We start from the raw sequence: 12,528 nt of genomic DNA on the forward strand, positions 1-12,528 counted from the left end.
AGGAAGTAAGGACTCTTTAAAGCGTAAGTTCAACATTCACTTAAAGAACAATAATTCCTTAATATTATAAAATAGTTGGCCAGTGTTCAAATTCCCCCAGTATCTCATGATTGTTAGTGTTCGTTTGAATTAAGATCAAATAAGCCTCATCATTGCACAGGCTGACATCCTACTTATATCTCTTTCAATGTCTAGGTTCCCCAGTTAAAGTCAGTAAGTTTGTCTGTTTCTCTCTCTTCTGTTCTCTCATTCACATTTATTCTCTCTCTCTCTCATTACAATTTATTTATAGAGGAAACTGAGCCGGTTTTCCTGTAGCATTTCCTCCAGTCTGAATTTCTGATTGTATCTCCTTGGAGTTGTTTAACATCTTTCTCCAGCCCCCTAGTTCCTGTAAATTGAGTTACATCCCAAGCCTTGATCACAGGCAGGTTCAAAGTTTTGGGAAGAAGACCTCATTCCTGGTATTATTTATTTCTATCCGGAGGTGCATAATGAATTGCCTAGATTCATTCATTCCTTAGGGGCTGCAAAATGAATGTTTTAGTTCTATCGTTCTTTCTTTATTCATTATCTGGATTAATTATATACAGTGAATCTCCCCCTCATTCTTTATTTGCTCATCCTCAGGTACAGTTCATATAAGGCCTGTAGATGAGTTTTTTCCTTTTATTTATCAGTTTTCTGAATACTTATTTGGTTTCCCAGCAGCTTCCAAGGGTGACCAGTGAGGTTCTGTTTGTGTGTTTTTTAATATTGACATTGTGAAAAGATGAGATTATTATTTTTATTGATGCTTACATTTCCTCATATATGTTCAGTGGGCATCGCTTCAAGTTGGCACCCTCATTCTTTTGACATGATCTATAACTTTGTTGCTCTTTGCCATAACAACATGTTCAAGGCCCTTCTTGTATATTTTGTTATTCAAATTTGAAAACAGGCTGTTTCTCCATGGAGCTCTGGTGACTTTACGCGGGGGTAGTCTGTGTTATGTGTTTTTGTATTTAATTAGCAAAAATATTGCAAACACCTTCTGAATATCACACTCATCCATTATCTATAATATTTATTTTTATTGTATTCATGCAGATTTCATAGACAATTTTAGATAAGGGGAAAAACAATTGAGAAGGAAAAAGTATTTTAAGTTTTAAAATAGAGAAACTATGTGAGAAATTTCTGATGTTTTTCTTTTGAGGGTCTTTAAGATTTCATTCACTTAAAATATTACACATTTTCTTTTCTCCAACATTAATACATGTATACATATTTTTCTCTATATACAATATTTATACCTTTATGTCTATACACAGACCTAGTCATCCATCAGCCCATCTGCTTGTCCATTCATCTATCCCAGGGTTACATTGGGAAGTTGCTTATTGAATAGGTAGCTTATAGCTCAGTTTCCACGTGGTGACATGGGTAAAAACCAAAAGTACTTTTTTGAATCTAGAAGTTATATACATCGCATAGAATACCTGCTTGCATGTTCTGAAGCATTTTCTTAACATTTTCTGTTTGAGTCTTTGTATTTAAGTGGGTGTTAGCAATATGTGTTACTGTCAGAATTGTGTAGTGGCTCCAGGCTTGACAAATAGCTACCTGTTTATCATGCCCCTAAATTGGCAACTGGTTCCTGCTAGCTGTAGCAGATTTATTTCCTAACAACAGGGGCACTTCTCTGCATTAGTGGGAGACAGTCTAGGAAACATAAAATGTACTTCTGTCTGTTGCAAGCCTGTTTCCTTTCTTTCTTCCTCCTCACCTCAACAACTTTTCCTTCTTATTTCTGTAGTTGCCAGTTGGACCGGTAATAAAATGACCTTCTGGGTATGAATGTATTCTTTGTCACCGTGTCTTTATTAAGTTAATTGTTCTCTTAACAGCCTGGAGAAACACATGTTGTCACATACTGAAGAGAGGGAATACAAGTGTGATCAGTGTCCCAAGGCATTTAACTGGAAGTCCAACTTAATTCGCCACCAGATGTCACATGACAGTGGAAAGCACTATGAATGTGAGAACTGTGCCAAGGTACAGTGAATTTGCAGACTACTTGGCTCTCTGTCGTCCTGCTCTCTCCTAATCTGTCACTTGCTACGATACATAAAAACGAGCCTTGAGAGGGGAAACTATAAATATCTTGAGAAAAGTAGACTGAGTGCTGTATGCTAAAAGGCATTAGTGCAGTGTATAAAAACACTTAGTGGGCATCGTTTTATTTTTGTAAGGGAGGAAGTGAGGCTTAATGGTGAGTTCCAGAACTAGGTGTCAGACATCCATGGTAAACTCCTGGTTCCGCTACTGGCTTGCCAGCATGGGGTTGTTTTATAGCCTTACGGAGAATGAAAATTTTATCCAATCCACATTACTGATTTATTTTAATAGCAATTTGTGAGGAAGTCACATAAAGTTTCTGAATGCCTATTCAGAAAGAATGGGAGACTTCCACATTTGCAGATTTTTCCACCCAGATCCCCACCATAAATTCTAATTAAACTTAATTCTAATTAAAGGCATAGTTCCTTAGTGCCCAGTTGCAGAACAACATAAGGGTGAAATGAAGGCACTTCACCTTGACCATTAAAGGAACAATAATTAATTTAATTAATTATTTAATTTTCATGTTTCTCAGTTAACTGAAAGATATCCTAATGTCATGAAAGTTGATTTCAGTTTGCAAAAACTTTTCATAATATTTGAATATCTTTTCTCATGAAAATTGTGACATTTGAAATGATCTCTAGAGATGTTTTGTTCCCAGATGTGTTGGTGGTTTTTCTTTATTTTTTTGTTAGTAAAGTGTCCAAAGGAATAATTTTTGCTTAATGGTAATTTACTGAAAACAGTGTTAGAATTTAAGCGAGTTGAACTCCTTGGATAGATTTGTGATATTTTAGTCAAAAGCTCCCCCAATTTTGTACATATTGTGTCTTTTATGTAAAGGATGGAAATAGCATACTATTTTAATAATGTCATGACCAGCATTTTATTATTCAACTCCAATCACTTCTGATTAGGATAAAAAAGGCCCGAATATGGTCTAATAATGTCATTAATTATTTCATTCAGCTGATACCAATGGACACTTCATGCTAAGGATATAGAGATAAATGACTTACACTCCATTCCCTAGACCTGTGATGGCGAACCTATGACACACGTGTCAGAGGTGACACGCGGACTCATATTTTTGGTTGATTTTTCTTTGTTAAATGGCATTTAAATATATAAAATAAATATCAAAAATATAAGTCTTTGTTTTACTATGGTTGCAAATATCAAAAAAATTTCTATATGTGACACGGCACCAGAGTTAAGTTAGGGTTTTTCAAAATGCTGACACGCCCAGCTCAAAAGGTTCGCCATCACTGCCCTAGACTCTAGAGGAGCTTTTGGTCTTCGGGGGGAAAAAATAAACAAAAACAAAACACATCAACCAAATTCCTTCTTGAGTCATTCCTGGTCTTCTTTATTGTGTCCTTGAATTAAGTTTCTCGATTAATCAGTACTCATTTCCTAGCAGGTTTTCACGGACCCTAGCAACCTTCAGCGGCACATTCGCTCTCAGCACGTTGGTGCCCGGGCCCACGCTTGCCCTGAGTGTGGCAAAACGTTTGCCACTTCATCGGGCCTCAAACAACACAAGCACATCCACAGCAGTGTGAAGCCCTTTATCTGTAAGTTTTTAACACTCCAGCCCTTCTTCCTGCATCTGTCTCTCGTCCAAAAGGCACTGTGATCAAGAGAGTGGCCACACATGGCCATTAGAGGGGTCTCCACATTAGCTCTTTATGGTCCATTCCAGTCGGGCTATTTTCTAATCCCAGCAAATCTTTTAAAACCAGATCCACGGTATTTTGCCTGTGGTCCCTGGGGTGTTTCCTTTGAGATGAAATCAATAACAGGTAGGGAAAAGAGAAGTTGTTAAATATTGAGAGGGAAGCCTCCCTGGGCTGTAGGATTTAATAGAGACGACCAGATTGGTCTCACGCTGAAAACGTCTGTGGCTTTGTAAAGCACAAATAGCAGATATGGGTAACCAAGATGAAGTGATAAAAACCAGTTCTGGATCAGACAGAGCCGGAAGAGCCCCACCTGGCCTGTGGGCTTAGGGCTCGGTGTGTATGTGTGTGAGTGTCTGTGTGTGGAGAAAATAAAGGAAATAAAATGCCCTTCAACCTGCTCCTGGCTGCTGATCCCAGGCTGCGGGTCGGTAGTTCTCAGTTACTTGAAAAGCAGAACATTTTCACTCATGCTGGACACCCTGCGTCTGTAACTCCCTGCACTCAAGCAGATTTAAGGCAGTGGTTTGTGCGTTTTCTTGCAATCTGAACACTTTAGTAACACACTTCAAATAAAGCAAAATAAAGCCCTCATTTGGTTCTTCTGCAGTCCACCCACTCCTGTTCTCTGTATTGTGCTGAAATATTTCATCAGGAAAGCCAGTGGCTCTCAGTCCATCTGGGCAGCAGCTCTGGACTCCTTTTGATCCATTGCTCGACTGGGCATGTAAACACAGTGACTCACTGAGCTGTGCTACAAACGTCAAGACTGATTTTGGATCCAGATAAGCTTAGGACTGGTTGAAGCATACTTGGTTGTTGGCACCATCTCTGACTTGGGAACCCTTGCAAAACAGTGTTTTTGACAAATACTCAAAGGTTTGTAGTAGGTATAGGAGACACTACTACAGGACCTAATGGAAAAAAACCTAATTTTCAGTGCCAACGTGGAGATGCCAGAGTCTAGCCCTCCTCCATTTGGCCTTGACACAGCCCTCTTTTGTGCTTCTAAGCACCAACAGAGCTTTCCGTTCCTTTTCCAGCTTACACTAGAGTCCCGTTTGGCTCACATGTTCCCTGGGTGGGGTGACGAGGACTAGCTGATAAACAAAAGGGTGCTCTGGCCTCCCTTGGGGAAGCTCTGTTGAAAGTTGCAGGAAATAAAGTATACAATAGAAATTTTAGACTTCTTGTCTCCAAAAAAGCAAGACTCTAGCTTGCAATGCTCTAACAATGTCCTTGCAAATACTACAGGAGTAAGTAATTCAATTATTTCTGATTTTTCAGAAATACATTTTTAATAAATGTATTAAGTTTTGGTGGGGTGGGGGTGGGGGGAGAAGTGAAATAGACCACAACAAATTAGCAACCCCCATTTAACGCTTTCTCTATTATTTAAAATAAAAGTCAGAAAATACAGCCTGCTATCATCTGAGATTCTGGGATCTGGAATTTTAATTGTGCTGAAGTCAAGTATTTCACTTTAAAGTGCTATAGGGTGTCCCTTTCCAATTAGATTGCACAAATGATTTCCCATGAATGTATTTTCAGTAATTATTGGTAAATTTAAATAGCAGATGGCTTTCTTCAAATACAAAATCTGACAGAGAACCATGGGGTAATTATGAATAATAGCCATGTAATTTCAGAACAAAAGAGGAGTTGGTGTGGAGGCTTTGGGGTGGAGGAGGTTCACCTAGAGTTGATATCTGTTTCTCACCAGAAGGCCACACACCACGCTGTACCCCCACTGGTGTGTTTATGGCAACTGTCTCTTATTACAGTGCACCGCCAAGCTTGAGCCCAAAGTCACCATCGCTAAGGTAATTACTCACTGCTTTACAGAAACCTCCAGCTTCCCAAATAGAAACCACATGCTCTAATAGGCTGAATATATTCAAAATACCTCTTAATTTGTTTAATAAGTAGAAAAACGCAATGTTAACTGCTGGCTAATTCGTTATTACTGAGAAAATTACAGTAGAGCAGAGACTTCAACATCAATTGAGCCGTTTACCTGCAGGCCTGGTGGTTTGTGGTGGGTCAGGCCTTCAAGTGAGAAAAGCAATGCCTCTGCCCAAGGAAACATCCCAGATGCCGTGTTCTTGAGATCGCTCACAGACACCGCTCATCCGGGTCACACGGGACAGCCAGGGCAGTCAAATGCACCTTCTACTTCAATATAGAGAAGCTCTTGATTTTCCTAGATGCCTTGAGCTCTTAGAAAGAAGCATACAGGGCAACAGTCCTTTGTCAAAACGTTGCAAACCCTTCAAAAGCTTCCACCTTGGTTGAATACCCATAAGACATTTTAATGGCCAGAGGGGAGGTGTCGCTTTCTTAATGAGTGTACGTTTATAATTCCAACATTTCATTTACTATTTCTTGTTATTGCTCATAGCTGAATTAGTATAACTGCTGAAAGTCTCCTGCTTCCACCCTCTACGTCATATGGTTTTGATTTGTATATCAAAGAATTTAATTATATATACTATTTAAATTCATATATATATATATGCATATACATATATATATGAATTTGTTATATACACATACATATTGTATATGGTCAACTAGTATATACTTTTAAAGGAGACTCTGGTCAATATATTCCAGAATAATGATTTGAAAAGTAATCACTCACTTCTCTTCCCATTAAGATGATTATTATGCTTCTCAACAATGTTATGAATCATCCCACAGTTGAAAACTCCTTTCATATTACTAAGCACACTGATATATGTAGTCATGCATTTTCACTGTTAGTAATATAAGAGCTAGATATGGAATCACTTGGTTACATCCTATTGGTGGTGTGTGGGATCATCCAAGTTCTGGGTGAGTTTTAGGTGACTGAAGGTCTGTAAAATCTCCTTTGCGTGAGTTTTATTTTTTTAATTATTATTGCTTTGACTCAGGGGCTCAGCCACTCTCTGCCGAAGGACAGCCATCACATGAAAGCCATAAATGTTATGTTTTGTCTTCAATTTAATTTCTTCTATAAATTTGTTTCAACCATTACCAAGGAGGCATATCATATTTCTGCATCTATTAAACCTGCACGGGAGCGTTACATTAAGCTCCCATATAAAGTGGGCTCGTCTTTACTAAAGTAAAATAAAAATGGGATGCTTAGGAAATGGGATCCTATAATCCCGCTGCACCATGAAGTAAGTCAGTGGGATTCTTACCTAGCGAAGGACTTCTCAAGGGGTACTGAGTTTGGTCTTAAAATATACTGAGATCTGTTCGCACTTATTTGAGGAGGAAGATGTGCAACTGTTTTTGCAAATTCTCAGTGAAGAGGGTTATTTCCCAGCCACACCCACTGCTGTGTTCTTTCCGGCCCAGAGATTCAGAGTGCCTCCCTAACGCGCCCCCTCCACCCCGTCCCCACCCCCCCAGCCCTCTGCTTTACCGTAGTTGGCTATAGCACAGAGAAGGCAAGCCCTGAGATAACCGGTGAAGATATGACAACAAGTGGACATGTTTCCCAAGCACAGGGGTTTCATAAATGCAGGAAGGTTAGCACAACCACTGGTGTGAGGGGAAGTCAGAGGACGTGATCATAGTTCATGGGAACCAGCAATGCAGGATGGGCCACATTCAATTTAGTTTCCTTTGCAGGCTTAAAATAGAGCCATTGTAAATTATGTCAGTCTTTCTGAAATCATGAAAATGATTGTTAAAAATGTCTCAGAATACACAATGTGCATTGTTGTGTGGCTTTGATGTGTGAATGATGAGAGCATATGATATAATTCAAATTAAATAATGGTAGAGCAGTCACAGGCTTTTTCCCCCAAGGGGAGAGGGAATAAAGGTGAAGTTTCTGGTTGAGGGGAAGGCTGTTTTATTTTGTTCTGGTGCCTACAATATAGAGTTCTTTAAATGGTCTAAACTGTTGAAGGGGTTCCTGTTATGTTTCATGTTATACCTAAAGACGTTAATTTGAAAGTTTCTTTTAGAGTAGCAATTGGGTGGGAAGTCAGTGTCTGCTGGGATTTGACTTTTTCATGAATATTCAAAGACAAAAATATGATGCCACATATTATGCAATGGGGATGATAAGAATATTTTTATATATATGAAATAATTGTGCTGCCTCAAGACATTTGTCAGGTTGGATGCCTTGCTTTGGAATCTAGTGAAACGGGGTTTTCTGTGTTCGGAGCACCCAGCTTGGTGCCTCCAACATCTAGTCCTGGCTTCCTAATTGAAATTTTGGGTAAACCAATTGTGATACTTGCTAAATTCAGAAGCAATTGCCATAAAGCCTGAGATTCTTTTTTGTTGTTTGCACACAGGTGAGGTCTGCCATAAATCCTATACTCAGTTTTCAAACCTTTGTCGTCATAAGCGCATGCATGCTGATTGCAGAACCCAAATCAAGTGCAAAGACTGTGGACAAATGTTCAGCACTACGTCTTCCTTAAATAAGCACAGGAGGTTTTGTGAGGGCAAGAACCACTTTGCGGCAGGTGGATTTTTTGGCCAAGGCATTTCACTTCCTGGAACCCCAGCTATGGATAAAACGTCCATGGTTAATATGAGTCATGCCAACCCGGGCCTTGCTGACTATTTTGGTGCCAATAGGCACCCTGCTGGTCTTACCTTTCCAACAGCTCCTGGATTTTCTTTTAGCTTCCCTGGTCTGTTTCCTTCCGGCTTGTACCACAGGCCTCCTTTGATACCTGCTAGTTCTCCTGTTAAAGGACTATCAAGTACTGAACAGACAAACAAAAGTCAAAGTCCCCTCATGACACATCCTCAGATACTGCCAGCTACACAGGATATTTTGAAGGCACTATCTAAACACCCACCTGTAGGGGACAATAAGCCAGTGGAGCTCCAGCCCGAGAGGTCCTCTGAAGAGAGGCCCCTTGAGAAAATCAGTGACCAGTCAGAGAGTAGTGACCTTGATGATGTCAGTACGCCAAGTGGCAGTGACCTGGAGACAACCTCGGGCTCTGATCTGGAAAGTGACATTGAAAGTGATAAAGAAAAATTTAAAGAAAATGGTAAAATGTTCAAAGACAAAGTAAGCCCTCTTCAGAATCTGGCTTCAATACATAATAAGAAAGAATACAGCAATCATTCCATTTTCTCACCATCTTTAGAGGAGCAAACCGCGGTGTCAGGAGCTGTGAATGATTCTATAAAGGCTATTGCTTCTATTGCTGAAAAATACTTTGGTTCAACAGGACTGGTGGGGCTGCAAGACAAAAAAGTTGGAGCTTTACCTTACCCTTCCATGTTTCCCCTCCCATTTTTTCCAGCATTCTCTCAGTCAATGTACCCATTTCCTGATAGAGACTTGAGATCGTTACCCTTGAAAATGGAACCCCAATCACCAAGTGAAGTAAAGAAACTGCAGAAGGGAAGCTCTGAGTCTCCCTTTGATCTCACCACTAAACGAAAGGATGAGAAGCCCTTGACTCCAGTACCCTCCAAGCCTTCAGCCACACCAGCCACAAGTCAAGACCAGCCCCTGGATCTAAGTATGGGCAGTAGGAGTAGAGCCAGTGGGACAAAGCTTACTGAGCCTCGAAAAAACCATGTGTTTGGGGAAAAGAAAGGAAGCAACATTGAACCAAGATCTGCATCAGATGGCTCCTTGCAGCATGCTAGACCCACTCCTTTCTTCATGGACCCTATCTACAGGTAAGGGTAGATGGGAAGCGTTTAAATGTGAACATGGGCATGAAAGCTAGTGTTTACGGTATGGAGTTACAGTGTTTAACAAACCATTTTAACTATTATAATAAAACAGAAAGTGAAGTTGTTTGAGCGAGTAAATTCGTTTTTATTCAGAAAGTTGAAGTTTGGACTTATTTTTGGATGACTCTGAATTTGGGGTTTTGGAATAGACCCACAGAGTTCTTTCCCTTGACAATAAATTTATTTTTAAACACTCTTTTTAAAGTGGAAAATATGGGAAAGTCATATTTAAAGCAAGTTGTCAAGTGGCGGAAGAATGAGGCTCCTGACGGATTAATGCAAATATGTGTGGGTACTTAAGTGGGTCAGGTTATTTGGAATGAGATGGGACACAGAACAGCAAGAGTTTACGCTTTGTCAACCTACCAACAATCCTTGATAAACACTGTTCATATTCTGTTTCTAAATAAATCTGTTAGGAGCCCCAAGTAAGTGAAATATTAATCACAAAAATGTTTTGTATATAATGTGAGTAGTTGGCTTAAGAAAACACATCTTTGTTTAATGCTTTCATTATCCAGTTTCCTTGAATGCATCCAAAAATTCTTTGGGGGACACATATATGCTTAATAAAAAGCTCCTTATGCAGCATATTATAGCAGTCACTTGGCCATTCAGAATGATTTAGTTTTTAAATACTAGTTTTCTTTAAAAGGTATGAATAACAGTAATTATGTTTATTATGTATTTTAAATATTACCATTTCCATGTTTACTTTCTCAACCAAATCTTGAACATCATCAGGAGTTAATGGAAGATGTGAATACTTATTTATTGGACTTATTTAAGCTGAAAGTATTTGCATATTTTTGTCAGGTTCTCTTTTATGAAGAGGCAATCTTTTTTTAATTGATTTGAGAGAGAGGAAAGGAGGGAGGAAGAGATGAGAGAGAGAGAGAGAGAGAGAGAGAGAGAGAGAGAGAGAGAGAGAGAGAGTCAATTTGTTGTTCTACTATGCATTCACTAATTGATTCTTGTGTATTCCCTGACCAGGGATTGAACCCATAACCATGGTGTATCAGGACGATGCTCTAACTAATTGAACTACCCCGCCAGGACAAGAGACAAACTATTCTTTCATTTAATGATATTTATTGAATTCCTTTTGCTTAACAGGTACTAGAGTTATAAAATTTATTATTTAAACTTTTTTTCAACCCATATTATCTACAATACATTAAACAAGAAACATTGCTAGTATGTTAAGGGATACTTTTACTTGAACATGACAAGGGGAATAAAAAAGGACTATCAAAAATATATTAGAGCCATCAGTATATCATGCTTGGGTACCTCCCCCCCAAAAAAATTATTATATCTTAATTTTAATTCCTGTGGCAGACCCATTACTAGAGAAGGAAAAAGAAGGGAAAACAGATCTGCCATATTTTGTATGTAGATTGTCTGTTACACATTGCCCATAGAGTTGTATTTTCAACTCAGTGATATATCCTTTGTGAAGATAATTTCTCAGACACTCTTTCTTAGACCCTCCCAATGAAATGGACTTTCAGTTCCTTCATTAACCCATTATATTCGTGTCTACCATCTCCTAACTTTACTTTTGCTTACTCTTATCTCAATCTTCTTTCTGGTATTTGCCTCAATTAAGACCTTAAGCCTGTCATTCTACCAAACTTGTGAAAGGACTACACACATTTTAGTGTAAAAACTGGGTTGAAATCTCATCTTTTCCTGTCTTAAATATTTTTTCACCCATCAAAAGGATAGAAGAGCTCCTATTTTAATAAGTGAAATAGTGTATGCAAAACTAGCATATATAAAATTTCAAGCAGTGGTAGCTGTTTTTATTCATTTTGATTCTATTTTAAAAGTGTACTTATTCAAGCTTTTAAAAGAAACTTACCCACAGTTGGTAAAATAAATAATTCAACTCATGTTATTTCCTATATGCTTAATAGAAAATAGAATGACAAACATTTCTAATGCAGAGGGCTATATATATAAGTTTTGGATGTCGCTCTCTATCTTCAAATAGATCCTCATCCTCTTCCCACCCCCCTCCCCGCTTCACCTGCCCTGTTTATCAGCAGTGGCATCCAAAAGAAGATTCTTACACCTCAAAGAGTGGTTAGCAGGGTGTACAGTATTCTTAGAAACTCTCCTGCCGTTATTGGCAAATATGGAAGAGATATTATGAATATTTGGGGGAGCACCTTCTTGGTAGAAAATAATTTTAATTTTCAAAATGAACCCTGTCCTCACGATTTCAAAGTCACCAAGCATTCTTGTCTACAAAGTGAAGTGGAAAGGTACAGACTTATCACCAGCTGCCTCTGATTTCATGACTTCATTTTTTTGAAATATTTCCTCATTATAATGACTAGTCATTCAATAGGATTTTTCCATATAAATAGGACCTCCTCTCTTTGCATACCTAGAAGTGCCATAAGTATTCTTTAAGAACTGAACAGATGTCTTTATATTTTTATTAGTGTGCTTCCCAGAAACCTACCATTTGCTTTACTGTGAGCTGTTTTACATGTCAGTGATTGTGTAGTAATTGATATATGAGTCTGATTCATATCCCAAATCTAATTTTAACCTTTCAGAGTAGAGAAAAGAAAACTAACTGACCCACTTGAAGCTTTAAAAGAGAAATACTTGAGACCTTCTCCAGGATTCTTATTTCACCCACAAGTAAGTATTTTGGATTTGAGACTTGAAGCTTGTAAACTAACTTGTTGATCCTGAAGAGCAGGTGCAATGAAATGAAAAGAAATCTTGAGAACATTAGGATTTCCTATGACGCTGGTGTGGAAGAACACAGGAAATTCTAACAGAATTAAAATCCATATTCTTTAAAGAAAACGTAATTAAAATACGTGTACAGATATCATGCTTTTGGTGTTCAGTGAGAGTCTGCTATTGACTACTTGTTGAGCCAAAGTGTATTTTGTACTGAGCAAAATTCAGTTAAGAGAATAAATATTGACGTTATCTTTTGTGCTTAAAAGTTACTGATAGTAAGAAAGGGATACACCGTGACTCATCC

The 12,528-nt window shown here is 38.5% G+C and overlaps 1 protein-coding gene across 9 annotated transcripts in view; it reads left to right on the plus strand.

Moving 5' to 3' along the window:
- Positions 1-12,528, plus strand: part of MECOM (MDS1 and EVI1 complex locus) — a 582,697-nt gene that overhangs the window by 538,883 nt on the left and 31,286 nt on the right. For 5 of the 9 annotated variants that reach the window (XM_036350941.1, XM_036350937.1, XM_036350939.1 and 2 more), the window contains 4 exons: positions 1,893-2,040; positions 3,530-3,686; positions 8,099-9,455; positions 12,086-12,173. In XM_036350941.1, the coding sequence (XP_036206834.1) occupies positions 1,893-2,040; positions 3,530-3,686; positions 8,099-9,455; positions 12,086-12,173 (1,750 nt within the window). The remainder of the gene's footprint in view (positions 1-1,892; positions 2,041-3,529; positions 3,687-8,098; positions 9,456-12,085; positions 12,174-12,528) is intronic. The other 4 variants (XM_036350938.1, XM_036350940.1, XM_036350944.1 and 1 more) reach the window with 3 other exon arrangements.

Source organism: Myotis myotis, unplaced genomic scaffold, assembly GCF_014108235.1.
Source record: "Myotis myotis isolate mMyoMyo1 unplaced genomic scaffold, mMyoMyo1.p scaffold_m19_p_2, whole genome shotgun sequence".
NCBI classification, from domain to species: Eukaryota; Metazoa; Chordata; class Mammalia; order Chiroptera; family Vespertilionidae; genus Myotis; species Myotis myotis.